The 26,999-nt window shown below is 37.1% G+C and overlaps 1 protein-coding gene across 1 annotated transcript in view; it reads left to right on the plus strand.

The window, feature by feature from the left end:
* Positions 1-6,675: 6,675 nt before the first annotated feature.
* Positions 6,676-26,999, plus strand: part of LOC112159977 (multidrug resistance-associated protein 4) — a 34,911-nt gene continuing 14,587 nt past the window's right edge. The window contains exons 1-8 of the mRNA XM_024294260.2: positions 6,676-7,300; positions 12,617-12,727; positions 14,915-15,035; positions 15,139-15,363; positions 15,440-15,529; positions 15,606-15,769; positions 17,937-18,062; positions 24,616-24,865. Coding sequence (XP_024150028.1) covers positions 7,125-7,300; positions 12,617-12,727; positions 14,915-15,035; positions 15,139-15,363; positions 15,440-15,529; positions 15,606-15,769; positions 17,937-18,062; positions 24,616-24,865 — 1,263 coding nt within the window. The 5' untranslated portion in view covers positions 6,676-7,124. The remainder of the gene's footprint in view (positions 7,301-12,616; positions 12,728-14,914; positions 15,036-15,138; positions 15,364-15,439; positions 15,530-15,605; positions 15,770-17,936; positions 18,063-24,615; positions 24,866-26,999) is intronic.

The following is a 26,999-nucleotide window of genomic DNA, read 5'->3' on the forward strand; positions in this document are numbered from 1 at the left end:
AAAAACTTGTCCCAGGAATTTTTATCAATCGTTTCTTAACTTTTCGGGGATTATTGGGAAGCAATTTTGAAGTAAATGTTCCAAATAGAAGTTGTAGATTTTTAATGGTGTGCCCATGGCGAGCTCACAAAAGTGGCGTCCTCTTATTATTTGCACATTTTTTAACAGAATATTGTGAAAATGTAATATATTGTAACTGGGCTAAAGCTGGACAAAATAAAATAACATAACCTGACCATATAAGGAATGTGGGTGTGGATAGCAAATAACCTCTGTTGCTAAGACAATCCAAAAGTTTACTTCTGTCGATTCTTCTGAAACTTGCATAGATCTGTTAGGTGAACAAAACATAAAAATGGTTGCTATGAAGATAAAAGCAACAAAAAAAAGCCGCTATTTTGAAAAAGGTCATTTTACATCAATTTTTCACATACTTCTCAGACCAGCCTTACAGAAAGAGAAGGGGGGAGTCAGGGGTGTGTAGTGGTTACTTAGCAAGTGAGGTTGGGTCAAAGGTGGGTGTAGGGGCAGTCGCCACTCGCAGTTTTTATTTCACCTTTTTCTTCTTCTGAGGCTTCTTGCTAGGTCATCATTATAAATGAGAAACTGTTCTCAACTGACTGGGAACAGCAGCTGCAGTCCGAATGATTCTCAAGGAACCAAAGTCCTCACAGTGTGTCCAGAAGCAGCAGGAGAACTTTCAGAGGAGATGCTGCAGGGTTTAGAAGTCCTCACAAAGACAAGCAGAAGTAGGGCAGAAGATTCCAGAACAAACAATGGATAATTTTTTTAGTGAAGCGTAATAAATGAATTATTATTTGAGCTTTTATTTTCAAAATCTTAATTTAAATGTGGGTTTTATTTTGATGTGTTTCAGTTTTATTTTCAAATTTATTCTCTGGTTTCTGTTGAGTTGAGCGCAGGCAGGTGAGGATAATGTTTGTTGAGGTGTCATGATTATGTAATCTCTGTCAAGGCCTGGAGCTTTAAGGATGATGTGTCAAAACACAGCAGGGGGAAACATCCATCACTTTCCTCTTCAACAAAGCGATGGTTTCGACAGGTAACATGCATCCCCGATGGTTCTGCAGGATTGTTTGTTGCACTAATTCACACGTAGCTGCGGGCAAAAGCAGAAATGTCGACGTTCTGGTTCTTAAGTTCTCTTTAATTAAGCAAAGGATGGTCAAAGCTGAAAAGCAAATGTAGTGTAAAAACTTTATTAGTATGAAAGAGATGTTTATGTTTTCTTTGGGAGTGAAATGGATGGAAAAAATCAGGAATGGATTCCTCGGAGGAACATTAGATGTTTTGGGGATGAGTTGGATTGAGATGGTTTGGAGGTGTCGAGAGGACTAACAGGGATGAGATTGGTGAAAGGACACTCATGTTAAACTATTGACTGTTTATGGGCAATGGACAGAGTGACCCACCCTCCCATATTGTGTTCCAACAGGAAGTACCAAGAAGCTAAAATTCAATAGCCTTCTATTGGGAAGTAAACAGGTTTTCCTACCTTACATGTTCTTGGTAATCTTATTTTTTAGATAATTTTTCTGTAGTGTATAGTCTCGTTTCCACTGAGCGGTCCGGTAGAATACAGTACGGTCCGGTATTTTGAGCGTTTCCACTGTAAAATGGACCATTAAACAGTTCCAAACTGTTCCTCTTGGGGCCTACATTGGTTGTAGGTCCATAGAAAAATGGAGTGGGACAGTTTGGGCGGAGCAACTGTAGCCGCCCAGTGATTGGTAGAATGACGACATTAGAAAGGACCAATACAGTGCTCATTTAAGCTAACGTTTCCAACATTTGTAAGCAATTTTCATCTTAGCCACCCTCAGTCTTCTTTCAAAAAACACCATATTCCTATTATACAAGATGTACCAGAAGAAAAACAACAATACGAGCTGCTGGATGACCTCCATTGTTGCTGCTTTTCAAGTCGTCGCACTACAATGACGCAATTACACGATAGCACAGATTGGAAACACTCACCAAAATGAACTGGACCGGATCGCACCGCTCAGTGGAAACGAGGCTTAAGTTATTCAAGTTATAAACCGGCCAATCGGAAGCCTCAAAAAGAGCTAGTGGTCTCACATTGAACATTTGAAATGTTTGACAGATTTCCTGTAGCCTACTTTCAAGTGGTAGGGGTGTGGCCTTCCAACAAGCTCACTCTTGATTGGCTAATTCACTTTCCATAAATATGTTTCAGATTCTAACCAATCGGTGCTAATCAACAACCTCTGGCTCCAACATGGAAAAAAAAAAGCAAAGTGAGCCATTTTCTATTACTGACGTCAAACTCACTCGATCCAGTTCTCATATGTAGTCATTGGGTTAGAGCTACAAGGAGAGAGGAGGATCATGTAGAGGACATGAGGAGGGGTCGGTGTGAGTGAGGAGGATGTGGACAATGACACTAACACTGTAAAAAGTGAAACATTGGATCAGTATTAAAAGCTTTGTAATTTGTTAATTTTAATTAAATAGACCTTTAAGTTCAATAACCCATCAACCTATCAACTATCAAATTTAAATGTAACAAATTACAGAACTTGTGTTAATTGATCCAATGTATCACTTTTTTTTTAGTGTAGATGAAGGTGGATGAGTCAGACAAAGAAGTAAATTTCCTAAAAATGACAGATTTTGTTACTTGGAAAAAGTGCACTGACGTTTTTCTTCAAACTTTTACTCATTTTTGTCTGATTTATCTTTTAAAGCTTTCAAATGAACAGTCTTAAAAGACGAAGCTTTAAAGGTTCTGAACAGAAACATGTTTTGACACTTTTGCTTTCTTGTTCGTTATTGAATAGGCTCTACCTCTTCACATTTCACCATTTTAGGAAAAGAATTTAAACTTTCAGCATTGTAATTTTCCTCTTTTCGAGAAAATACCCAACTTCAAGGCTGACGGAGCGGAAGAAATGAGCTGTCAACGGGATGAGAGAAACCAGAGCGCTGACAGAAATCCTCAGTGAGCTGAACTCATGTATGAATTATACCTCCGTCTGAGCGTGTCACAGATGATTAGACGTATGTGAGGTTAAAGGCCTCGAAATGAACACGGAGTTCCTTTTGACATCTAAATTTATCACCATTATTTGCAGCTGGAGAAGCTGCTCTAACAAAACATCCAGCAGATAATGCGGTTGTTTTTTAAGATGATTTCTTTTTGCTGCTTTCCTCATAAGAGCGATGGGGGTCAAACGGGACTCCAGAGCAACATCTGGAGCTTAAGGTGCTGAAATATGGTCGAATACATCAATTCTTCTGTACTTATAACTTCAAGGAACCAGTTCCTCCATCCCCTAAAGCATGTTCTGTACAGCTGCGTGTCTTCTCCAGCTGTCCAGTTATTGGAACAGATTTTCTAGCGTGACATGAAACCTTTAAATCCTATGATATGTTTGGTGAAAAATGGGGAATGCAAGTTTTTTTATGTATTTTGTAGTGGGCTTAACCTGGCCCCTGCAAGTGTGTAAAGTTCCCTCTTGTGGGGAACCTGTTTTTTTTCCAATACCCACTCCTGTAAAAGGGTTCCTAGTGGTCTTTTAATTATGATTTTACTAAACATAATTTCAGCAGAGTGACAGGAGATTGAGTTGTGGGCGGGACCATGGTGCTGTAGCAACCCCATCCACCTCCCTGTTGCTGAGAGATCTCTATTCCGACTGTGAAAATCTGAATCTACAACTAAAATGCAAGTTTTTATCCACAATTGCTTCCAAATGACACCCGAGAAGTAAGGAAGCGTCAAAGGAAATCCCTAGGGCTAGTTTTCGATTGTAGCTAGTACTAAAAACGTTTCCTTTTTTTTTTTAATCAAGATGGAACCCTCTTCCAAAGGTCAATAAGACTCCAGGGTTTGTTGTAGACTCAAGCTAACGACCTGTGTGTGAAGATTCATAAAAATTACCCAAACAAAAGGTTTATTTTCCCATTTTGTGTGAAAATCGGCAAATCTCCGATTTTACAAAGCTGTAAGTCAAGTGACCATCCCATAATAATTTCAAAACTTCCTTTGGATGTCTCCGACAAAATTTATATTGTTTTTTTGTTAGTGGATTAGAACATTTATTTATTTATTTTTACCAAATTTAATTTTTTTGCTTAGTCAGCAGAATTTTTTACGTTTTTTTTTGTTTACCACGCTCAAAATTTTAACATTTCCATACTGTATGTTATATAGGTGTGTTCAGTGTGAGTCAGAGAACTCTTGCATACCCTTTTTACAACATTCTGATTTCTTTTTTTAAAAGTGCAAGCTATTTAGGATCGCAACAGTTGCAAACTCGCCATGTACACTCAGTTCAAAATCTACAACTTCTACTTGCAACATTTTTCATAATAGCTTCACAATAATTCTTGGAAAGTTAAAAGGCGATTGATGGAAATCCCTAAGAGGAATTTTCGTTTGTAGCTGGGACTAAAGGTGTTTTTTTTCTGAAGATTTTAAAGTGGAGGCCTCTTCCCAAGGTCAAAGGTCAATGAAACTTTTGTCACAGTTGTTGACTTAAACTGGCGGCATGTGTGTGAAATTTCGTGAAAATTGCACCAACAAAAGTGTTGTTTTCCCATTTTTTGTGAAAACGTGAAAATCTCACATTTTGCAACAAAATAGTTACCAAGCCGTAGGTCCTGTGGGTATCTCATAATAGTTTCAAAAGTTCTCTTGGATGTCCACAATGTGTGTTTTGTTTTTGTTTGTGTATTTTGAGTTTTTTTCGGCTCCAAAAGCAATTTTAGGCCCATTAAATTTTTTTACAGTTTTGCTGACATCGCCGAGATGTCATCATCTTGAGTTGGATGGGGTTGTTTCAATCTCTATGCATAAAATTCATTTAAACAACTGCGAAAGCAATATAGCATAAAAATACTCAAAGATCATTTTTTAGTTTAATTTCCCTATTATATGTTTTCATCAGAGTGAGTCTTTAAAGCTCCAAATAGATCTTAAATATTACATAACAAAGCATAAATATTCAAAGCATGTTAGTCATCTGTAGTGACTCAACAAAAAATAGCTTTCTAAAAGAAAAAAAAAGTACAAAGTCAACTCCTGGCCTTTAAACATTCACTTGCTCTTTGAGCGGATATCATGCAGCCTTGAGATATTGGCTCTTTGGACTCTTGGCTCCGGCTGGTGTCAGGCATTTTCTGCACAGACACATTTACTTACATGGTCAAGTTTCAAAGTCCAGATGTGATCCAGGTCAAACAAAACCAATTGTTATCCAGCCGACGGCGAATCTGAAACAAGACTCTTATGGCACGTGACTGACAGTCATGTGGTGCAAAAACATTAGTCATTTTATGATGCCATCGAGCAACTACATGTATATATATTTTTAATTTTATTTATTTGCAGTTTTATTTGGGGGGATTTTTATTGTGCAGATGTTTGGCCTTAAGAACTTTGCATTAAAGACCAGCTACTGATCAGATTCTTAAACACATTGTCCACTAGGAAGCGTGTTGTGGCTCCTCCAGATAAACAAAGAGGTAAGTCGTGTTGTCACTGATAAAACTTTATTTTTTTCCCACCACTGTGGTTTTGGCTGTATTTTGCTGTTTTATGTTTATGAGAAAAAAAGGGATTAGTACTTCAAAATCTTCAAAATTGTTGCTTATTCAGACTTTGATAAATCAGCAGTGCGGTTTACAGTTCAGGAAGACATTTAAGACATGGCAACTTAAACTTGTTATCTATGTAAGCCATTTTTAGCTGTTAATGTTTAACTCTTTCTTCCTATTTCCCCCCTTAATTATTTAAAAAATATATACATTTTTTTCCTTTTTTGAGCGCCTATCTGAGCAGTTCTTAACAACTTTTGTGGCTTTTTTTAATAGTCCTGTTAGCTATTGCTTTTTTTATCCCTAATATAGGGACTTGATTAGCCTCGTGTTTGCACGTCAAGATTAAGCAAAAAAATTGTTCACTTTTTTGCTAAATTAGCTAGCTGCATTCACACTGGCTGCATGTAGCGCTATACACAGTTTCATGACTGTGCATCCAGCCGATGGTATTCACACTGGACACACAGGGAGGGGCTTCTTTTTCTTTTGTTTTTGTACAGTATATGTCTGCCACCTACAGTGGGATGAACTTGGATTTTAAACATCGAAGCAGAGAATTTTTTGCAAATCTTGCTCCAGGCTTTTTTCTTTTACAGCTCTATTCCGATATATCAAAGACTTGGTGTCATGTAATTCCGGTCGGGCAGAAAAAGGCGAATACTAATTTTTCCTTTGAGATCATGCTTACAATCGTTAGCACTCCTGTTGCGAAAAGGACGCTACCCAGACATTACCACCAAATATGAGCCCCAATTGGTCACAGTAATTAGCGCAATTAAGTGTCAAAAAGTTCAATTGGTTGAACTTTTAGCGCGGGATCAATGAATGCCCATTTTGTACGCGTTTGGGGCTACGCAAGTTTGCATGGATTTTTCATTAATGTACTAACTACTAATTTAGCCAGTGTAAATGCAGCTTTACTTGAAAGTATTTAAGTATTATTGATTTTAGGTTGTTTTTCCAATTTAAATTACAAATTAGCTGCACAAAACTTGGCATTTTGATTTATTTTATTTCTAAAAGAAAATTATCTGAGTTTTTTGGATCAAGTTTTTTTTTACCATACATAATTTAAAAAATGTTTTCCAATTAAAAATGTATGTTCGAGTATTTTTTTTAAGTGTTTGTGGATATTTACATTTAAAAAAAAAAAGAAAACCAGATTTTTTACAATGACTGATGAACAATAAATAGGGGAACCAAAATATTTGGTTTGGACCCCCAAAAAACCTTGTAGTGCCCCTGGTTATTTAAACTAACAGTCACGAATAAAAAAAAAGCAAAACAGGGAAAGATAGATTGTCATTATATAGTCACGCGGAAAGCCGAGTCAAAGCTCAAGATAACTTCAAATTAAATATAAATATGTAACATCAAAGTGAGTTGAAGAGAAGTCTCTGTTTTACAGCCCGCAAACCGTCCCATAAACCAGAAAATGTCCCCTTTTTTCAGCCAACGCTCATGTTTGTGCTCCGTCTGTCAGCAGTTTGCGAGGACACGCCCACTTTCTACCGCCGCGACACTTCATTGGCCGAATGTCAGCCCCTGATTACGTAAGCAGCTTGCCCAGGCGAGGAATTAAAAACCACGCGCGCGTGCGGCTCAGCAGCAGCTGCCGGGGAGCGGATGCAGCCGCCGCGGACATGGACGGTTCGGGGGAGAGGAAGAACCCGCTGGGGGCCGCCGGGCTGTGCTCCAAGCTCTTCCTGTGGTGAGTCTAGCGCTTCCGGCGGCGCGTCCACCGGTGCTGTCTGTCGGTAAACAAAAACAATAACGTCAAACGCGGACGTACGTCCTGTACCCAAATGTCAGGCTGCTGTTCATCAAAGTGAAAAAAACACGACTTCTGCCTGAAGCACATTTCTGACTATGCAGATATAGAATTATAAAAGATTAATTCACACATTTTTAACGCTTTATTTGATATAGAAGTAATTCTAAGAACAGAACTAACGTTGGAATCAAGTAAGAACTATTAACTTGCATAAAAAATAAACATTTTCCATTCAAAGTATTTTTTCTTACAAATTAAATAACTTAAATATTTTGTGACCAATGTAATTTTTAATGGGTAAAAACGGCGGTTTAGCCTTAGAATCAGGGGTCCCCAATGAACTTCTGCCTTCATTATAGGCCCACTTTGATTTTTGAGTAATAAAACATATACATGTTAGAAAAAGTAGGGTTTATAATTAAAATAAGGTGAGAACTGACCAAATCTTGCTCTCATATTTAAAGAAATGTAGATAAAAAGCAGTCATTTTTAATGATACATCTGTTTTTCCAACAAATTTCAAATATATCTAATGTAATAATGTTTTTGACAAACAGGAAATTCATTTCATTTTTACAGCACACAACAATAAATGACACAACATTCTTGTCATTGGTGAAAATAAATTAGGGCAGAGAGAAGAAAGCTTATTATGTCTGCCCCATTTAACTAAATCATGAAACTATTTTAACCAATTATATATCTTTCTAATGCAAAAGCTGATGAAAACACACAAAAAAAGAAAAAAATTCAAATGGCTGACACTAGTGCTGGGCAATATGATGATACACATTGTATGGGCAAAAAAAGTGTCTATCGTGCCATTTCTCTTGTATCGTTTTTATGTTTATTGCTGAACTTTTGTGCAAAATGTGATATATTACTTAAAAAAACTTGAAACTATTCAATTACATGTTACTTGAAAAATAAAGTAAAAGTAAGTAATGACACTTTGACCATCTTTTTAAGAGAATAACTGAATGTATACTTTATTGTGATATATATCGTTATTGTGATATGAAATTATCTGTATCATGATATATAATTTAAAAAAAATACATATATATATATATATATATATATATATATATATTTGATTTCTCAAGATTATTCCATATCTGATACTCTCCACTGTAACACTTTTGTCCTTCATTTTCAATCTGAATTTGTTAGGTTTTAACCCTCTTAGGACCTAATTAAATTTTAGCTAAAGCAAAGATGTGATATTTGTGATATAATTGTCATACGGGATAGTATCGTACAAATTTTCAACCCCTACCCAGAGAGAGTTAAAAACCTCATTTCCTTTTACGGTATAATTACTGTCCTTTTTCAGTCTTTTTTGGTATGTTTTATGGCAGACCTTTGTAATGTGCTCTATACATTAGTCTTAAAATTGAATGATCTACTATGTCTTTAAATTTGTAATATTTTAAGCCTTTTAAATTGTGGAGTAGATGGGTCCCTATAGTTACTACCTTAATGGCAGTTTGTGTAGTACAGTCTTCCCCGCCCTTATTCGCGGGGGTTGGAGACCTGAGGCATCCACGAATCCGCGAAATCCCCCACCCCCGCGGCGGAAGGATGTCTGTTACCAGTCCATACTCATCAAAAACACTTCTGATCATACGTTGTGCACCATTTTTAAAGAACATTGTAGTATTGCTCAACATAAAGAGTGTTTTTTTTAAATTCAGAGCAAAAGACTGTAGTGCTGTGCGGAGATGCAGCGCAGTCCCTCCTTCGGACGCAAGTTTCATGTGCAAGCGTCTTCAGTTGTCTGAGTTTTTATGACAACCTGGAAGAGTCATGTGACTGAAAAAAAATCTACGAATATGAGAAACCGCAGATAAATAAGCTGTGTTAATAAATAACACTGCATAGATGTAAAGTTTATGGATTTCTTATTGGCATTTCTTCAAAGGTGTGTATAATGAATCAGATATGGAATAATCCAAGAGGTAAACATGAAATCTTATGACTTTTTTTTTTTTAATTTAATGACCGTTTGACTGAATACAATAAATCTGTTATTTTTCTTTGTTTTAATATAGTTGATATAGTTGACACCCCTCACATCTCAGCAAACATTTAGTTATATCTTTTCATAGGACAACACTGCATAAATGATTTTTTTTGACACAATGAACAGTAGGCAGTCTAAAGTTAATATAGCAGTGTAAATTTATTGTTCCCTCAAAATATCTAAAAATACAGCCAATAATGGCTGAACCCCTGAGTACACCCCTAAGTAAAAATGTTAAATGTCAATACTTTGTGTGGGCACCATCATTTTCCTGCACGGCTTGAAGTCTCCTGGTCATAGAGTTCACTAGACCTTCACAGGTTTCCATTGGAATCCTCTTCCACTGCTCCTCCACCTTCCTCTTCAGGATGCCCCAGAGGTGTTCTATGGGGTTAAGGTCTGGGGACATGCTTGGCCAGTCCATCACCTTTACCTTCAGCCACTTTAGCAAGCCGCTGGTCATGTTGGAGGTGTGTTTGGGGTCATTATTCAGTTTCCGGAGGGAGGGGATCATGCTCTGCTTTAGTATGTCACAGTACATTTTAGAATTCATGTTTCCCTCAATGAACTGTAGCTCCCCAATGCCGGCAGCACTCATGCTGTCCCAGATCATGACACTTCCATCACCTTGTTTGATGGTAGGCAAGACGCACTTGTCTTTGTACTCCTCACCTGGTTGCCGCCACACACGCTTGACACCGTCTGAACCAAATGGGTTTGTCTTGGTCTCATCAGACCACAGGACATGGTTCCAGTAATCCTGGTCCTTAGTTTGTCTGCAGCAGATTGTTTCGAGCTTTCTTGAGCATCATCTTTAGAAGAGGCTTCCTTCTAGGACGACAACCATGCAGAGCAATTTGATGCAGTGTGCGGCGTACGGTCTGAGCACTGACAGGCTGACCTCTCATTCTTTCAATCGCTGTCCCAATGCTGGACGCACTCATCCGTCTGTTTTCCAAAGCCAGTCTTTGAATGTGACGCTGAGAACGTGTACTCAGCTTCTTTGGCCGACCATGGCGAGGCCCGTTCTGAGAAGAGCCTGTTCTCTTAAAGCGCTGAATGATCTTGGCCACTGTCTGCAACACAGTGTCAGAGTGTTGGCTATTTTTTTTTTTTATAGCCTGTGCCATCTTTATGCAAAACAACAATTCTTTTTTTCAGGTCTTCTGAAAGTTGTTTGCCTTGAGGAAGAGCTTTTATACCAATTTTAACTCGCCTACTAACTGATGACACCTGAGACAGTGTAACACTAATGGTTCACACGAAAAAGTGGAAGGAAAATGATAATTTGTGCTCAATTTGTACACTTCCACTTAGGGGTGTACTCACTTTTGTTTCTAGGGGTTCAGCTATTATTGGCTGTATTTTTAGTTATTTTGAGGGGATAATAAATTAACACTGCTATACTAACTTTAGACTGACTACTGTTCATTGCGTAAAATAGTCATTTATGCAGTGTTGTCCTATGAAAAGATGTAACTAAATGTTTGCTGAGATGTGAGGGGTGTACTCACTTTTTTAACATATTGTATAATGAATCCCGAAAAAAATCAACAATGTTATCAAATTTTGTGAATTCTATCACAATATCAAAAAACCTTTCTTCCACACATCGACACTCATCTCCTCTTTCAAAGTTTTGGTATTCAAATAAAGATTTTTATTTTTTTTTCGGTTACTGTCTATCCAGGGGCGGAGCTAGAACATTTTAACTAAGGGGGTTTAGGGTAGAAGACGTTGGAATGGAGACAATTGAGAAGATGTTATTTAATTTAGGAATTTAAATGTTATTTTTGAAGGTTGTATTGAGGATTTCTTAATCTTTGTCAATAATGATGCTGGTTTTGACTCAAAAATTAGCAGGCAAAGGTTTTTTTCTGTAGCTCCGCCCCTGCGTCTGACCCATTTGTGGTATACATGAACACTGATATACAACAGAATAAGTAAAATTATGGACTTAATAGTTTTTTTTATTTTAGTTAAACCAACGTTTCAGGTTGGATGTATTTGGGCACTATTTGATGACTAACATTTATCTGTATTTTGTGACATTTTTGGATTAAAATGTTCCCAAGCTAACCTCAAATATGCAATAATGAAATTTCAAGTGAAATTTAAAAAAAAAGCTCTAAAGTCCCTGATTTACACTTTGATGCCGTTATGTCATCTTTTCTTTGGTAACTTGGGTTTAAGTGTGACTGAGAGATGAGCAAATGTAGTTAATCATCTTCTGAGTGGCTTCTTTCATACAGGTGAGGTCAGGTGTTGGTTATGCAAGGTGGCCACTGACATCCAGCCCTGTTGAGGTTTATAGATTGAAACACTCTAAGCTAACCTGATTAAGTGAAGCACTTTTCTTACATACTTTAAAAAAGAAACAATCAGCAGCTGTTTGATTGGAAAAATGAAAAATTTAATGAATATAGGAGACTTTAACCCTTTAAAGTAAACAGGCAACACACTCCCCTTGATATTGACTCGTGTGTTTTTATTCCAACTGTCATGTTGAGTTGAAGTAAATTAAGGCTTTGGCGTAAATTTTTTGTGTAACATTTTTACGCAATTTTTCTTTCATAAACTAAGCACTTCTTCAGATTTAATCATTATATACTAACAAAAAAGGTAGTTATTAAAGTGTTACACTGATTATAAAATAAACTTAACTGTTTTGCAGGCAAAAATGTTGAAATTCTTAAAATAAACTCACCTTTATTTACAATAAATTGTTTTTTTGCCAAAACTAGTGCTAATATTTTTTGAATTGATAGGATTTGTCATTTTATTTTGAAAATACTACAATAGAGTCTAAATGTCAAATTTAAAAAATATTTTTTAATCAGGGGGAAATAATTTAATAAATAAACTAATTGGATAAATAAAACGCATACATTTAAGTCTAAAAATAAAATAAATATCAAATATAATATAATAAAATAAATATAAATATACATAGAAAATAAGTATATTTGAATATTATAAATATAAATATATTTCAATATAAAATAACATAAATATAAAAATTAAAATACATTAAATTACTAGTAAAATAAGTAAACAAAGATTTTGAAAGCAAGTTTCATAAAACTACTTTAATGTGAAATTGAAAAAAAAAGTGAAATCCAGAAGCCACTCTTAAATCGAAAAGCAAACCCTAAATCAAGTGTTTTTTTAATTTGTTTTATTTAGTATTTATTGGTTTTATTTTGCTGACTTCCATTTTTTTCCAGCTGGCTAACCCCGCTGCTCCACCTCGGCCGCAAACAGCAGCTGGATGAAAGCGACATGTACATCGTTCTTCCCGAGGATCGCTCTGAAACCCTGGGAGAAGAGCTGCAGAGGTGCCGTATGCTCCTGGAATTCCTCAAGAGCAGCAAAAACAGAACTCAAATGTGTCGACTTTTTATTGAGAAGATTCTTTACAGATGACTATTTAAAAGCCTATTATTTAACAAATTTGCATTTTTATGAACAAACAACCCCCAAACTAATCAGTTTCTTTCTTTAGTTTCACATATCGAGCTCTAAAAAAGAATGCGATTTTACAACTATAAAACAATAAAAGCTTTACTTGAGTTTGAACTAATAAGTGCAGAACCAAAAGGCGTCGTCAACGCTCGCATAGGCATCGTAAATAACTTGTTTGTACAAGTGTTCAACAAATAGTTGTGGTTTTATCACTTAATTTACAATAGCTGTCTTCAGAATGTCTCTGAAGATTACCTTTTATTTATTTATTTTTTACAATAAATGTAACCAATATCTTGCAAATACAAAAGTGGCAGCAACAAAAAAAACGTTAGGTTTAATCATAAACTTAAGTTACAAAAATGTAGGGGTTTAAGACAAGATTTTGGGTTTGTTGAGCTCTTTGACCTCAAAAGGCTTCTCCAGTTTTTCCTTTTGAGGTTTCTTTGAGTGTTGTGTTGTTGCCATAAAACAGAGGGGCTCCTCTGCACATTTGGCACATTTTGGAAACCCTCCCTTAGGCTTTTTTATTAGATGATGAAATTGATTTAACACCTGGTTGTTCCAACTTTCACACTCAGCTCAGAATACAGTGTGAAGAAGTGTGAAACATTCTGTTCTCGTTTTAATTATATGGGCCCGGTGGTTTTTATTTAACTCAATTGGAGCCAGATTTTTGAGCAACAGGATTTCTTAAGTCTTATCCCTTAAATATTAGCTCTTTAGCGGGTGATGTACTTTCAACTATTGTATCTCTTCAATAGTTGGCGCGATTTACAAAATACCAGCGGATTTGCAACAATTAATAGTAATTTAGTTTTTATGGATTCAGCATATTTTATCTTGTAATCTGTAGAAGATTTACTTTATGTCGAAGACGGCGGCAACATCACTGCCAGTTTACAGGTCTAGGAAGGCAAACTGACAGCTAAACGTTGTGATTACCTTCATAATCAAACAAGCAACATTCAGTAAAGTACGTGTAACCTTCATCTAACTTTGACTAGTTTGTAGAGAGAAACAATCCTGACTCGTTTAATATTGTGTGTTAAACGACGTTCAGTTCTCCGCTTTTGTCCAGTCTTTACCCGTAGACCCAGATGTCACGTGCAAAGAGTTCTTCTAGGCGACATCTACGGTGTTAAGGTGCACTAACACAAAACGTGGTGATTACATTTTTGTCGCTGCCTGTCAAAAAATGTGTTCCTGAGCTTGACAGCACGGCTGCATGTGGGAGAAACTAATGCTTTTAGGATGATATCTATAAGGAATGGTTTCTGTGGATATCTCACTTAAAATGTATGGAAGACACAGAGGATGTTGAGAAATGAGGTTTATTTATTGTGAAGAGTTCTACGGAAACATTGGTAATCATGTTTCCATGTTTGGGTTTATAAGAGTATTATTAAAAGATTTACCCGCTACAGGGGTCTGTGTCTGAATGACAGCCCCTTCCGCGGTGTTTCTGTGTCTCTGTGGCTGAGCTTAAGGGCACAGTGTGTCGTATTAACCAAAGGGGGAAAAAATAAAATTATTAGACCTTTAATGTCTCGATGAGGCCCGAGCCAGCAGCCTCCACACCCCACAGCGGCTCTCTGTCTGCTGACATATTGTGTGAGTGAGCTGTGAGGGAGCGAAAACCGGCGATCTGTCCAGAGTGTATCCTGCTTTCACCCCAAAGTAACCGGATGAGCTCCACAACCCTAAAATAGATGAAAGTTCAGGACAAAAAAACGCTCGCTTTGGATTCATTTTTTACCTGCTGATCGAGTCACTGAAAACATCACGTGGCCAAAGCTGAGTTCCTGATTGGTTGATGCAACACGGCGACCTTTCAAACTTCAGATATGTAAATTTTGACTGCGATGCCTGTACGTGCTTTGCGCTCAAATCGAGCCGCTGGTAGACCTTTGCGTTGCATCTGTTTCATTGACTTAAAAAAACTGTTTGCCTCCGGTGAATTCACCTTTAAAGTGTTAGGTAAAAACGTTGTTGGGACACGCCCTTTGAGGTTGTCAATCACCAACTAAAACTTAATCTGAAATGAATGTTTTCTTCAGACATTGGGACTACGAGGTCAAACGGGCAACCAAGGAGGGACGTAAGCCCAGACTCTCCAGAGTCCTCCTCAAAAGCTACGGATGGTCGTACGCAGCGGCGGGGCTGTATTCGTTTTCGCTCGTAAGTTTCCTTCTTTTTTTTTTAATTTTCTCAACTATCGTTTTCTTGGACTGTTGCCACTTCCCATTTCGTGGTTTCTCTCTCTCTCTCTCTCTGTCTGAAGGAAGCCATCAAGGTGATCCAGCCTCTCCTGCTGGGGCAAATAATCCAGTACTTTGAGAGTTACAATGCAGAAGACCAGTCCAGCTTGTACCTGGTCTACACGTACAGCGCCGCCATGTCTCTCTCCACCTTCGGGCTGACCATTCTCCAACATCTCTACTACTACCATGTGCTGAGAATTGGCATGAGGATAAGGGTGGCCATGTGTCACATGATCTACAAGAAGGTCTCTAGTAAAAAGAAAAGTATGCAACAGATAATTCACTGAGCTATTAATCAAATAATATTTTTGTTCTTGTCAGGCTCTTTGTCTCAGTAGTGAGTCGATGGGTCGAACGACCACGGGACAAATAGTGAACCTGCTTTCCAATGACGTCAATCGTTTTGATGAGGTAGGATACGTTTGTATCTGCACTCTGTTCATCTATTTGGGGCTTAGAAGCAATCGTTGTTTTCTTTTTTTTATAGATCACTCTCAACCTGCACTACTTGTGGGTGGGACCCCTGCAGGCTGTGGTCATCCTGGTTTTCCTCTGGTACGAGATCGGCATCTCGTGTCTAGCAGGTGTGGCCACAATCGCACTCATGATGCCCATCCAGACGTGGTTTGGAAAACTCTTTGGCATTTTCAGGTACTTTTTGTTTTGTAAAGTTTGTTCATGTGCTTTAATTTGTAAACCTGTTTTTCCAGATTGGGAGTATCTTCCACATTCTTGGATCTATTTTAAGCTTTTATAGTGGGTCAAAGGTTGAAATCTATGGCTTTGAAAAATAAGGATTGTTTTTTTTATCTTAGCAATATATTCTAAAAGTAAGGCATTATGTTATTGGCTTTTGCTTATTAGCTTAGTTTTCAGGAAGTCGTAAGGCAGGTTTGTCTTGTGCTGTTTATCTTCTTGTTATGAACTTAATTCTGGAGGAGTATGTACTATTTTTCCCCAATGTTGTATACGTTTGGCACAACTTGAGCAGAACTTTAGTTAGGTAGAGGATTGCAGCTCCGTTTATTTGCAGATGATGTTGTCCTGTTTTTTTGATCTCGCTGTGACATTGGAAACCCGTAAACCAGAATTATTTGGTGGATACTGGGATGAGTTGAAAGCTTTAGCTGCTGGATTTGGTACCATGATCCAACACTAAACTGGTTTTATGGCCAGAAGGAGCTGAGGATTGAAGTGACAGGGCGTCCTATGTGGGATGAAGAGAGTACTCGAAGCAGGGTTGCTCCTGCAAAGATGTCTCTGATAAAGACGTGATCTCACTGCAAACCAAAGACTTTTTACAAGTTGGTGTCTTGTGATGTCTAATATGTCACTAAAAATGGTGACTGGAGACGTCCCCTTTGTAATTTGATTCCGTCTTAGTCAGTGACAGTAGGGATCATTAGAAACCATCCTTTGGCTGTCTTCATCGCTAAAACTCCAAACTTGTCAAAAGTATCTTCAAAAAGATCTCTCGCTGTCTGCATCAGGTATGTCCATTTTTAATGTTGAGTCAGACACAATAAGAGGACCTGCGAGATCATTATGATCTCAAGAACCTGGACATACGCCTATGCAGAGCTCATCAAACTAAATACACCTAAATTCTCAACATCGTCTATGCCTTCCATGATGTAGCAGCAGGGCTAAAAGCTTTTGATAATAGCTCCTCTCACAACATCAGGAGTTTTTGAACACACTTTGGACAGGCGTCAAACTGCCAATTTGACAAACGAATTGCATTTGACGTGAACACAGCATTATAGCAACACCCATTCAGTATGTTTGGCTAATCACACATTTACCATAATTTTTGGACCAAGTGGTATACCAAGAATTCTTCCTCTACTGCTTCTCACTACCCTCCAAAAGTACAGTTATGAAAAAAATTCTATCTTCAAATTTGGACGTTACTCTCACTCAATAACGTCATCAAAAGTCGCAGGTCAGCTATGTTAGCACGGAGCTGTTAGCTCTCGGAAATACATAACAACAATACTTATATATTAATTTTGGTTGTGCTTGTTGACCTGGAACCGGGTTTCTGTGAAAATGGCGATAAAAATTCTATTTTGTACGACTTTGGTAAGCTATGAAGCCGCATCGCTTGAGTGCTTGTTGAGGCATTATGGGTATTGTAGTCATGTCCCCAGAATAGAAAAGTATTGTTTTGTATATTCTGGTGACTTATTGTGACTAAAGTTTGACTTTTCTGTTGTTTTGTTCTATCTGCAAAGGCCGATTAAAGCAGATGTTGTTGTTGTTCACCTTTAGATCCTCGGACCAATCACTTGTCTCTTAAACTCAGAAGGCATTCTGGGTAGTGTAGTCATAACTGTTCAATGCTCCCTATAAAATGCTTGATATTTATAGAAATGGTTTCTAAATCTTATCCCATGTTGTCAAAGATGCTGTAAAGTTGTGCAATGGGGGCATAGGGGTGTCCATAAAGGAGTTTTTCCTCTTCCAGAGCTTTGAGGCGTGACTTTTTTTTTTTTAAATTTGGTGTCAAATATTCAAGTCCTCACCTGCAGTCTTGTCATTGTGGACTACAATTATTTTTACATTGAAGAAACATCTAAGTTTAATGGAGCTGCTCACATTAGTGTATGTAGCAGTCAGCCAAATAAAAAAACATGACTGGGCAAGTCGATTAGATTTCTGCAGATGAATAATAATCACAGCTGTGGAAATCAGAAGCACCAACGTTTCCAGTAATATCCGAGAAATTGAAACAAATTCTCACCTCTCAGGCCAATTCTGCTGTAGACTTTTGCTGCTTTCTAGGAAAGATTAAAGGAACGCTTTTGGGTTTCAGGAGCAAAACCGCCGTACTTACTGACAGCAGGATCCGCATCATGAATGAAGTGGTGTCTGGCATCAGGATAATCAAGATGTACGCCTGGGAGAAACCACTTTCTGCCCTGGTCACTGAAGTCCGAAGGTAAGGACTTGGCGAGTTTCTCAATTAAGCTGTTTGGGGGTTTTCTCTCTTTTTGTTTTATTTATTTGTCTCAAACTCTCATATTTATTGACTTTCCTTAAACTTTTCCTTAAATATAAAATGAGTATAACTTGAAAAGCATTATTTTTATGGTACGTCTTTATTGGAGACTCTTCAACTACATTTACTTTGGAAGAGCCTTAAACTTCTGAATAAAATAAAGTTTAGTTGAACAGACATGAAGATGCAAAAGTTAGGGGTGTGTATTGACAAAAGTCTGGTGATACGATACATACCGCGATATATTTGTCATGATTAAATTCATTTCTCGATATATCTCAGTATATAACCTGACAATATTGTACCTTTTTTTTGTATTTGACTTAAGAATTATTTAAATATGCATAGATTTTTCACAAAGGTAAAATTGTAAAATACATGTTTTTTAATGATCAGAACATTGGGCACCACAACTGTATCTCATAAAGACGTTTCTCTTACCGAAGCAAATTCATGGTGCTTTACTTTTGGTAGTTTAGCAAAAAATTAAGTGGAAAACAAAAGCTAAACTAAACTACATGTTTGCTTTTAAATAATTAATTAAATATTACCTTGGCAGTATTTTAAATCGATACAAGTATCGCCAAATAGACTATCACAATGTTTCACTGAATCAATATTTTCTTACACCCCTACTCGTTTTAGTGTTCTGTACTAGGGGTGTGTATTGGCAAGAGTCTGAATACACCATGTCGAATACGATACATATCGTGATACATGTGTCATGATACGATATATTTCCCAAAATATCTCAATACAGTACCAGACAATAGTTTACATTTTTTAAATTATGACTCAAGAATTATCTAAAGATTTATACAGTTTTCACAAAAGTTAAAATGGTAACATACATGGGTTTTAATGATCAGAACATTACAAGTATTGACTAATAAATTATCGCGAAATTTCACTGAATTTAAATTTTCTTAATCTTGTTGTAGTGTTTGGGTTCACCAGATAAACTAAATTCATTCGTCACTACCTAATCCAAGACCTTGACAAGAGTTTTGTACCCTAGAACATGTATTTATATAAGCGTTTTATTGGATGTGATTGCTTTAACGCACAATGCAGAGGGCGGTTTATACTTGTATTTACGACGACGTTGCTAATAAAGTAATAATTTCTAATAACATTTAGAAACACTAGTTTTTGTGATTTTTTTTTTTTATTTTTTTGTATTGAAGTTAGTGTTCAATTTTTGTTTTTTTTCCCCACTTATCCCTAATTATCTATATCACATTTTAATAGTTTCTACATGAAATTTTGTGTACAAATACATTTTAAAGCAGCTATAGGTATTTTACAGATGATAAAGTTAAACTTCACCTGCAAAAGGTAAGGAAAAAGGAGGCTATAAAAAAGAAATTGCATATCTATTTCAGTTTGCTACAGGCCGGTTTGTGAAAATATTGTCTGGCATTAAACCGGTCGGTGGCATGAAAAAAGAAGATTACTGCTTTGAATGTGTTGAATAATTGAGCTTTGCTTGTCGTGCTGGGTTTTTGGAGCCTAAAGTATGAATTTCATGGTTAATTTATCCCAAAAGCAAGACTTAACTCTTATTACTCCCTTTGATGTGACAGGATTTACATGATGGATCAGCCTTTAAATTAAAAAAAAGCCTCTCACCTTTTAGAGACCTTTGAAAATATGTTAAGTACCATAGGCTTGTAGCAGGTCACAGACGTACATAATTAAATCACTTCATTATCTTGTCATATTTTGGCTTTTAACGGATCCCAGTGTTCAGTCTGAAGCTGTGTGGTGCAGCACGAGGAACGTGAAGATATGATCAACCCTGAAGGCGACGCAGCTTCCAGGAAAAAAATTAAGCTATGAATGAAACATCAATTTAGGATCACAGGGTCAGAGAGCTCATAGATCTTAGCAGAAGATACAGCAGACGACTTTTGATATAAGAAATTTAAATGTAATCAGATATTTAAAGCATCTATAAACGCTTGTTGTTTGGAGTCAAAAGTTAATAGACTTCATCACATGCTTGTAGAACTGGTTGGGTTTTCCAGAGAACTCCCTGACTTGTTTGTGTCTTGAAGTCGGTAAGTCTATAATTTAGGGGCATAAAAATCTTCTATTGAATCTTTGATTCAGTGTCCTTCCGGTTGTGGGATAATAATGGGGAACTGCTGGATTGTACAGACAGTTGTCAATAACACATAAACAAACAAAAGCAGAAGTTGTAAAACGAATGCAGACATGCCTCTTTCTGAGTCAAAAAAAAAAACTTGTAACCCATTTGATAAAAGTTCAACATGATCTGTATTAATGATGCACATAAAAACTGTTGAGTTTTGGATTTATGTTGTTGGAACTCTGAGCTCTGCAGATTAGTACGTTGGAAATTGAAAATTGTCTATGCAACATCAAGTAGATTGTGCAGATCCTGGAAATTGATTTGGGTGGTTTTGTGCCCTTTTGCTGTTATTAGCTTCAAATTGTTGAACCTGGATGTTTAACACAGATTGTAAAACCAAAGTAGTAGTGGTGGAGGGAAAAATCGATTATTAGATGAAGATTCTGAATTGTTCTATGAATTTTAAATAATCAAAAAATGAAAATGATTTCAAGCAAAAGTAACAAGCAGAACTATATGTGGAGATCGATTGAAGAGCACACAAACATGGATGACCTTCCTGATCTCGTTATCCGACCAGCCCAGACTTTGCTTAAAATGGCCGCTTGGATTTTGGCTTTTATAAAATGAACAGTTGGTTGGATTAAAGTTATGCGGTGTACGAGTCCTGTTGCACTAAAATTAAATATGTAGCAAACACAACAAATTTACTAAATAAAATCTGAAATTTCATCCGGATGAGAAGGTGGGTGGAAACCGTTTGGGTGCTACTGCCATGAATGTGACTTCAACAAGTTCTGCTGCGAGCACTCCCAAAGGTCAAAAAACTGTATTGGATACTTCCACCATCGTCAGAAAAAATAACAGAGAGACTGTATTCTGTGGTGAAGAGTGAGGGCTGTATGACGGTCGACTCTTGCCAAAACCCATCGCGATACCTATCAGCACACTCTTACCAATACCCCATCACGATACGGAACCCCAGACTCTTACCAATATTCCATCCCAATATGTGTCAGCAGACTCTTGCCAATGCCCCATGGCGATATATATCAGCAGACCTTTGCCAATAGCCCATCACGATACGTAACCCCAGACTCTTACCAATATTCCATCGCAATGCGTACCAGCAGACTCTTGCCAATACCCCATTGTGACACGTATCAGCAGACTCTTGCCAATACCCCATTGTGACACGTATCAGCAGACTCTTGCCAATACCCCATTTCGATGCTTATCCCCAGACTCTTGCCAATACTACGTTGCGATATGTAGACTCTTGCCGACACATCATCGCAATACGTATCGGCAGACTCTTGCCGACACATCATCGCAATACGTATCGGCAGACTCTTGCCAATACCCCATCACGATACTTATCCCCAGACTCTTGCCAATACTACATCGCGATACGTATACCCAGACTCTTGCCAATACTACATCGCAATACATATCCCCAGACTCTTGCCAATACTACATTGCAAAACATATCCCCAGACTCTTGCCAATACTACATCGCAATACATATCTCCAGACTCTTGCCAATACTACATCGCAATACATATACCCAGACTCTTGCCAATACTACATCACGATACATATCTTAAGACTCTTGTCAAAACCACATCACGATACATATCAGCACACTCTTGCCAATTCCCCATCGCGATACTTATCCCCAGACTCTTGCCAATACTACATTGCGATACGTATACCCAGACTCTTGCCAACACTACATTGCGATACATATCGGCAGACTCTTGTCAATACCACATCACGATGCATATCGTATCACCAGACTCTTGCCAATACCACACCCCTAGTAAGCATTGATTGGTCTAAGTTGGTCTGAATCTAGGCAAGGCAAGGCAAGGCAAGTTTATTTGTATAGCACATTTCATGTACAGAGACAATTCAAAGTGCTACGTTTTAATGGCAACCACTCTCACCAATCAGAAGTGAACTTGTTAGAAGCCCATACCCCTCACCACTTGAAAGTGGGCTAAACAAAATCTGTGAACCGGGCTGAACATTTGACATACTTTTATTGAGGAATCTGATTGGTCAGTTTATAGCTTGAATAACTTACAATTGGAGATGCAACAGCTCATGGCTGAACCGGTTCAGATCACACGTGTACCATGGATCGTTTTATCAGCCAAAATCAGATGACCTCTTTGACCGTTGATTGCAAAATGGCTCCCATTCTTTAAGAATGATGTTAAGAATGACACCCTGCAAATGCACAGGCTCACAAAAGTAAAAATAGTTTGAAGGCACTCTCAATCTGAGGAACAATACAGTTCTTTCTTCAATAGGGCAAAACATTTGTCAAAGGACTGAGCTCCAGTATGCAGACACACTCTTAAAACTTTTTAGATCAGACTCATTTGATCTGTTTCACAGGTTTCTTCTTTTTGTTCCCCATTGTTATTTTCTTCCACTAAAATGTATTTTTTACTTCAGAGAGTATATTTTATAGCCAACCTTTAACCTACAAATGAGTGTTGGATAATAACTTCCAGACGTTAAGTGATGTAACACTTCAACACATTAACACGGTCCTCGGTTACACATCAACCTCACCGAGGTTCCCACGGTAACCCAGGGATTACAACAAGAAGTTAGACTGTCCTGGACAGTGTTCAGTCATATTGGGATTTTTCCAGCACTTTCTTTTTTATTATTATTATTTCTTGACATACACTTTTATGAATTCTGTTTGGAGGAAATCTCTTACAGATGCTTCCTCACTCAGGCTGAGGACTGGGGCATACTTCACATAGTTTGAAGTTTTTGCACACTTTCATGTACAGAATATTTGGGAAAAACCTGGTGGGACACTTTGAGCTGAATATTAGAGGAAGTCATACTTGCACAGATGTCAGAAATCTGATTTCTATAGAAGATCCTAATATTGAACATTTCTGGCTTCTGTCATACAAATATTTCTTTGTATTCTCCTGGTAGAATACTTCTGCTTGTAGTTAGAATATAAATAATTTTTGACAACTGGACTGCACTTTAGTGGAGTGGTTACCACTCACAATGAAAAGAACCTGGTTCAAATCCCAGCTGGCTCCTTTCTCAAAAAATGGTTTGTAGGTTAATTGGTGACTCTATAGTGTCCCTTGTCTTTGTGTGGACTGGTGAACCGTGCATTCACCGGATTGTTGCTGGGTAGATTCCAGCAACCACTGACCCCTAACAGGAATAGGTGACTTTAGAAAATAAAAAGATAGATGGATTTTTAAAAATGATCCTCAATTAAGAACAAGTATACTAAAATGTTGCTTATCCCCCATTTTTATGGGAAATTGTTGTCAAACTTATTAAGTTTGGATTTGTTGGGATTTTGGTCTCGAATTTGAAAAATATTAACCTATAAAAGGCAAAATTTTAAACTGAGTTCTACTAACTGAACTTGGAATTGTCTCATTAGGCTAATTGTTTGTGAAGCATCCATGGAAAGTTGTGCTGGGTAAATAAACAAAAAGGCTTTTGTCCAGCTACTGAAAGGTTTCTTTGTTTAGTTTGAGCTCACAATGGACCAGCTTCTTGTTAATTATCTGGCTGGTTCTTGTATTTTTTATCAAATTAAATCACAATATTTGTTGAGAAAATGTTTTATGGCGTCCTAAAACCCATAGAAGGGTTTTCCATTAGCACAGTTTGTCATTGAAATATGAGAAAAACTGTTTTTATGTGGTGGTTTTATGAGAATTTGAACAACAAGTCACATCGATCTTGTCCAACACTATTATTAAAGTCTGAAATCTGATGTTTTCCCAAAGATGTATTTTGTGAATGTAGGAGAAATAATCAAAACCTCCTCAAGTGCTTTGGCAAGGAAAAAATAAACTGCATCCACTGCAGTCTGCTTATAAATACCGTTTTGTAAACCATTTAGCCGTTTAACCCCAACCAAAAACCCAAAGCATCTTAAAGAAAACCAGAAATTTTGATTAAATATTCAGGCTTTTAGGACTTCCACTAGCTCTAAGAAAATAAAGTTGGGAAATTAGCTAAAAAGTAAAGTAGTCGATTTGAATCAAACTATTTCTGAAGGAAGTCTTTTTAACCTTCATATCATATTTAAAGACATGTAGCATTATACCATAGTGTTTAGCTAGTAAGATGTCTTGTGTGAATGTAGGCGAAACTTCTTCAGATTCATTGGTAATGAAAAACTAAACTGCATCCACTGCAGCCCATTTATAAATACCCTTTGTAAACCCTTTTCCCATTTAACCCAGACCAAAACTACAAAGCATCTTAAATAAAAACAGAAAATGTATTGTTTAAGGTTTCTCCATCACAGCAGTACACTACTAATAGTGAGACTATTATATTTAGAAATGTATAACATCATAATCAGGATTATTTTTTCTCCAGGAAAGAAATCCGACAGATTCTGAAGAGCTCCTACCTGCGAGGACTCAACATGGCTTCCTTCTTCGCCAGTAGCAAGATCACCGTCTTTGTTACCTTCACCGTCTACGCACTTCTGGGCAACAGCATCACAGCCAGCAGAGTGTTTGTCACCGTCTCCCTGTATGGAACAATAAAGCTCACCGTCACACTCTTCTTCCCTCTGGCCATAGAGAAGCTGTCGGAGACCGTCGTGAGCATTGCCAGGATTGAGGTAAATATTCTTTATGTAATAGTAGAGATAATTTAATGAACAAACCCAGTCGTCAAAGTATTCAGTTTTGATCTACAGACATTGTTGAGACTTTTAATGTTGTCTGTAAGTTAACCAGATCCAACAGTTGCAACATTAGGTTGCACAATTTACATTTAATAATAAAAAAGTAATTTGAATAAGAAATGTTTTGCCCTTTTTTTACAAAAAAAATTTGTTGTATTTGAATTCCATTTTTTTTTGTCTTTAAACAATAGTTTTAAATAATTATAGCCAGAAAATTTGTAAAATAGATGCTTTTTAATTGTCCTTTTGTTTAAAAAAATTTTAATTGGAGTAAAACAAAAATGATTTTCAATTTTATGTAAAGGGATGAATTCTTGGTTTTTATTTATTACTTTAACTTTTTATTTGTTGAAATGTACACATGAAGTCAATGCTTTGCATTTTTTGTGTTTGTGAATGCAAGTGATGTGTAGGAAGCAAACAAAATGATTACTTTCACTCAGTTTTGTAGTATCCTTGTTTTGTAATTAACACACAAGAACAATAATTAAACAATTTTATAAAAGCGCTGCTAGCATCACGCTAATATGTTAGCAAGGGCATGCTCAACTTAATGAAGAGCAGCAAACGTCTAATACAAGCAATAAAAAATGTATATGAGACTTATTTCCAAATTTGACTCGTCTAGAACACAGGGGCCAGCCATGAGCAGATGGCACCCTAGGCGGATGCCTAGGGTGCCATCTGCTGAAGGGGGTGCTGAATCCCAATGATTATATATTAATGTTCTTTTTTTCTTTAAAAGGGTTGGGCACGCCACTCTTTTAATGTAAAAATAAAAAAGGACTGATTAAAAAAGTTGGAAGTTGTCAATAGCTTTGCCCGGTGCAGTGACCCCTCCTTGATGCTGCCGCTATCTAAGCCAGGAGGAGCATGCAGTTTTCCAGCTGTTGGTGCTTCTTTAAAACTTTAAGGATGAAAAAGCAGCAAAGCAAGCCCTCAGGGACAGCTTTAAGATAAAAAAAACAAAGAAAGAGGAGGACAACTGAGCTCTAATCAGAGGTTTATCTGTTTTATTTACATTAGAGGGAATAGAAATCCCCCCTTAGTTAGATCCATTTTCGCCTAGGGCACCATGCAGCTCAGGGCCGGACTTGTTGAACACAAAACTTTATCAACACTACTGCAGAAACCTAACAACAATAGGAGAACAAGACGATCTTTCAGTTTAATGAACAGCAGTTTCTTCACCTTTCACTGCCTCGCAGTTACACTGATCATCTTTGTTTCTTTTGTTGCAATTGTGCACGCTTGTGTTCTGTGTCCTGATTGGCTGAAGGTGCTGTGTCTCTTGCACAACGCTTTCAATTTGCCTAATTTTGCACACGTTTTCAGTTCCTAACAGTTAGTGCTGCCACAAACAATTATTTTAATGGTCGACTAATCGGGTCATGTGGAAACTGGTTGTAAAGCAAACATCTTAACCATCATTAGACTTAAACTAACTAAAAACTAGATATGAAACATTACCTGCGATACTGCAAGTGTGAATGCTGTAAGCTGAATTTGGCCGATGAAGATGCTAGTGCTGATAGATGAAGATGCTGAAGCAATATCTGCAATATGCCCAATCTCAACGCATGTTTGTGTTTACTATGATTTTGTTAATTGCCTGTATTTTTACATATTAAGGCAATTAAGTTAAAAAAAATGCAGAAGCTGATAGCTAAAATCCCTGAAGCAAATAGCCGAAAACGCTGAAGCTGATAGCCTGCTAAAATATTAGTTAAATGCCAAATTGGCCTAAAAAACTGAAAACAAGCCCAAGTTAGCCAAAACAGCTAGCATCTAGTTGAAATATTAGCTAAATTTCAAAATAGCCTAAAAAAACAAAAAAAAAGCCTAAATTAGCAAAAATAGCTAGCATGTAGCTGAAATATTAGCTAAACTTCAAAATAGCCTTAAAAAACAAAAAATGCCTAAATTAGCCAAAACAGCTAGCATGTAGCTGAAATATTAGCTAAATTTAAAAATAGCCTAAAAAACAAAAAAAGGCTAAATTAGCCAAAACAGCTAGCATGTAGCTGAAATATTAGCTAAATTTCAAAATAGCCTAAAAAACAAAAAA

The sequence above is a fragment of the Oryzias melastigma genome, linkage group LG2, assembly GCF_002922805.2.
Source record: "Oryzias melastigma strain HK-1 linkage group LG2, ASM292280v2, whole genome shotgun sequence".
Taxonomy (NCBI): domain Eukaryota; kingdom Metazoa; phylum Chordata; class Actinopteri; order Beloniformes; family Adrianichthyidae; genus Oryzias; species Oryzias melastigma.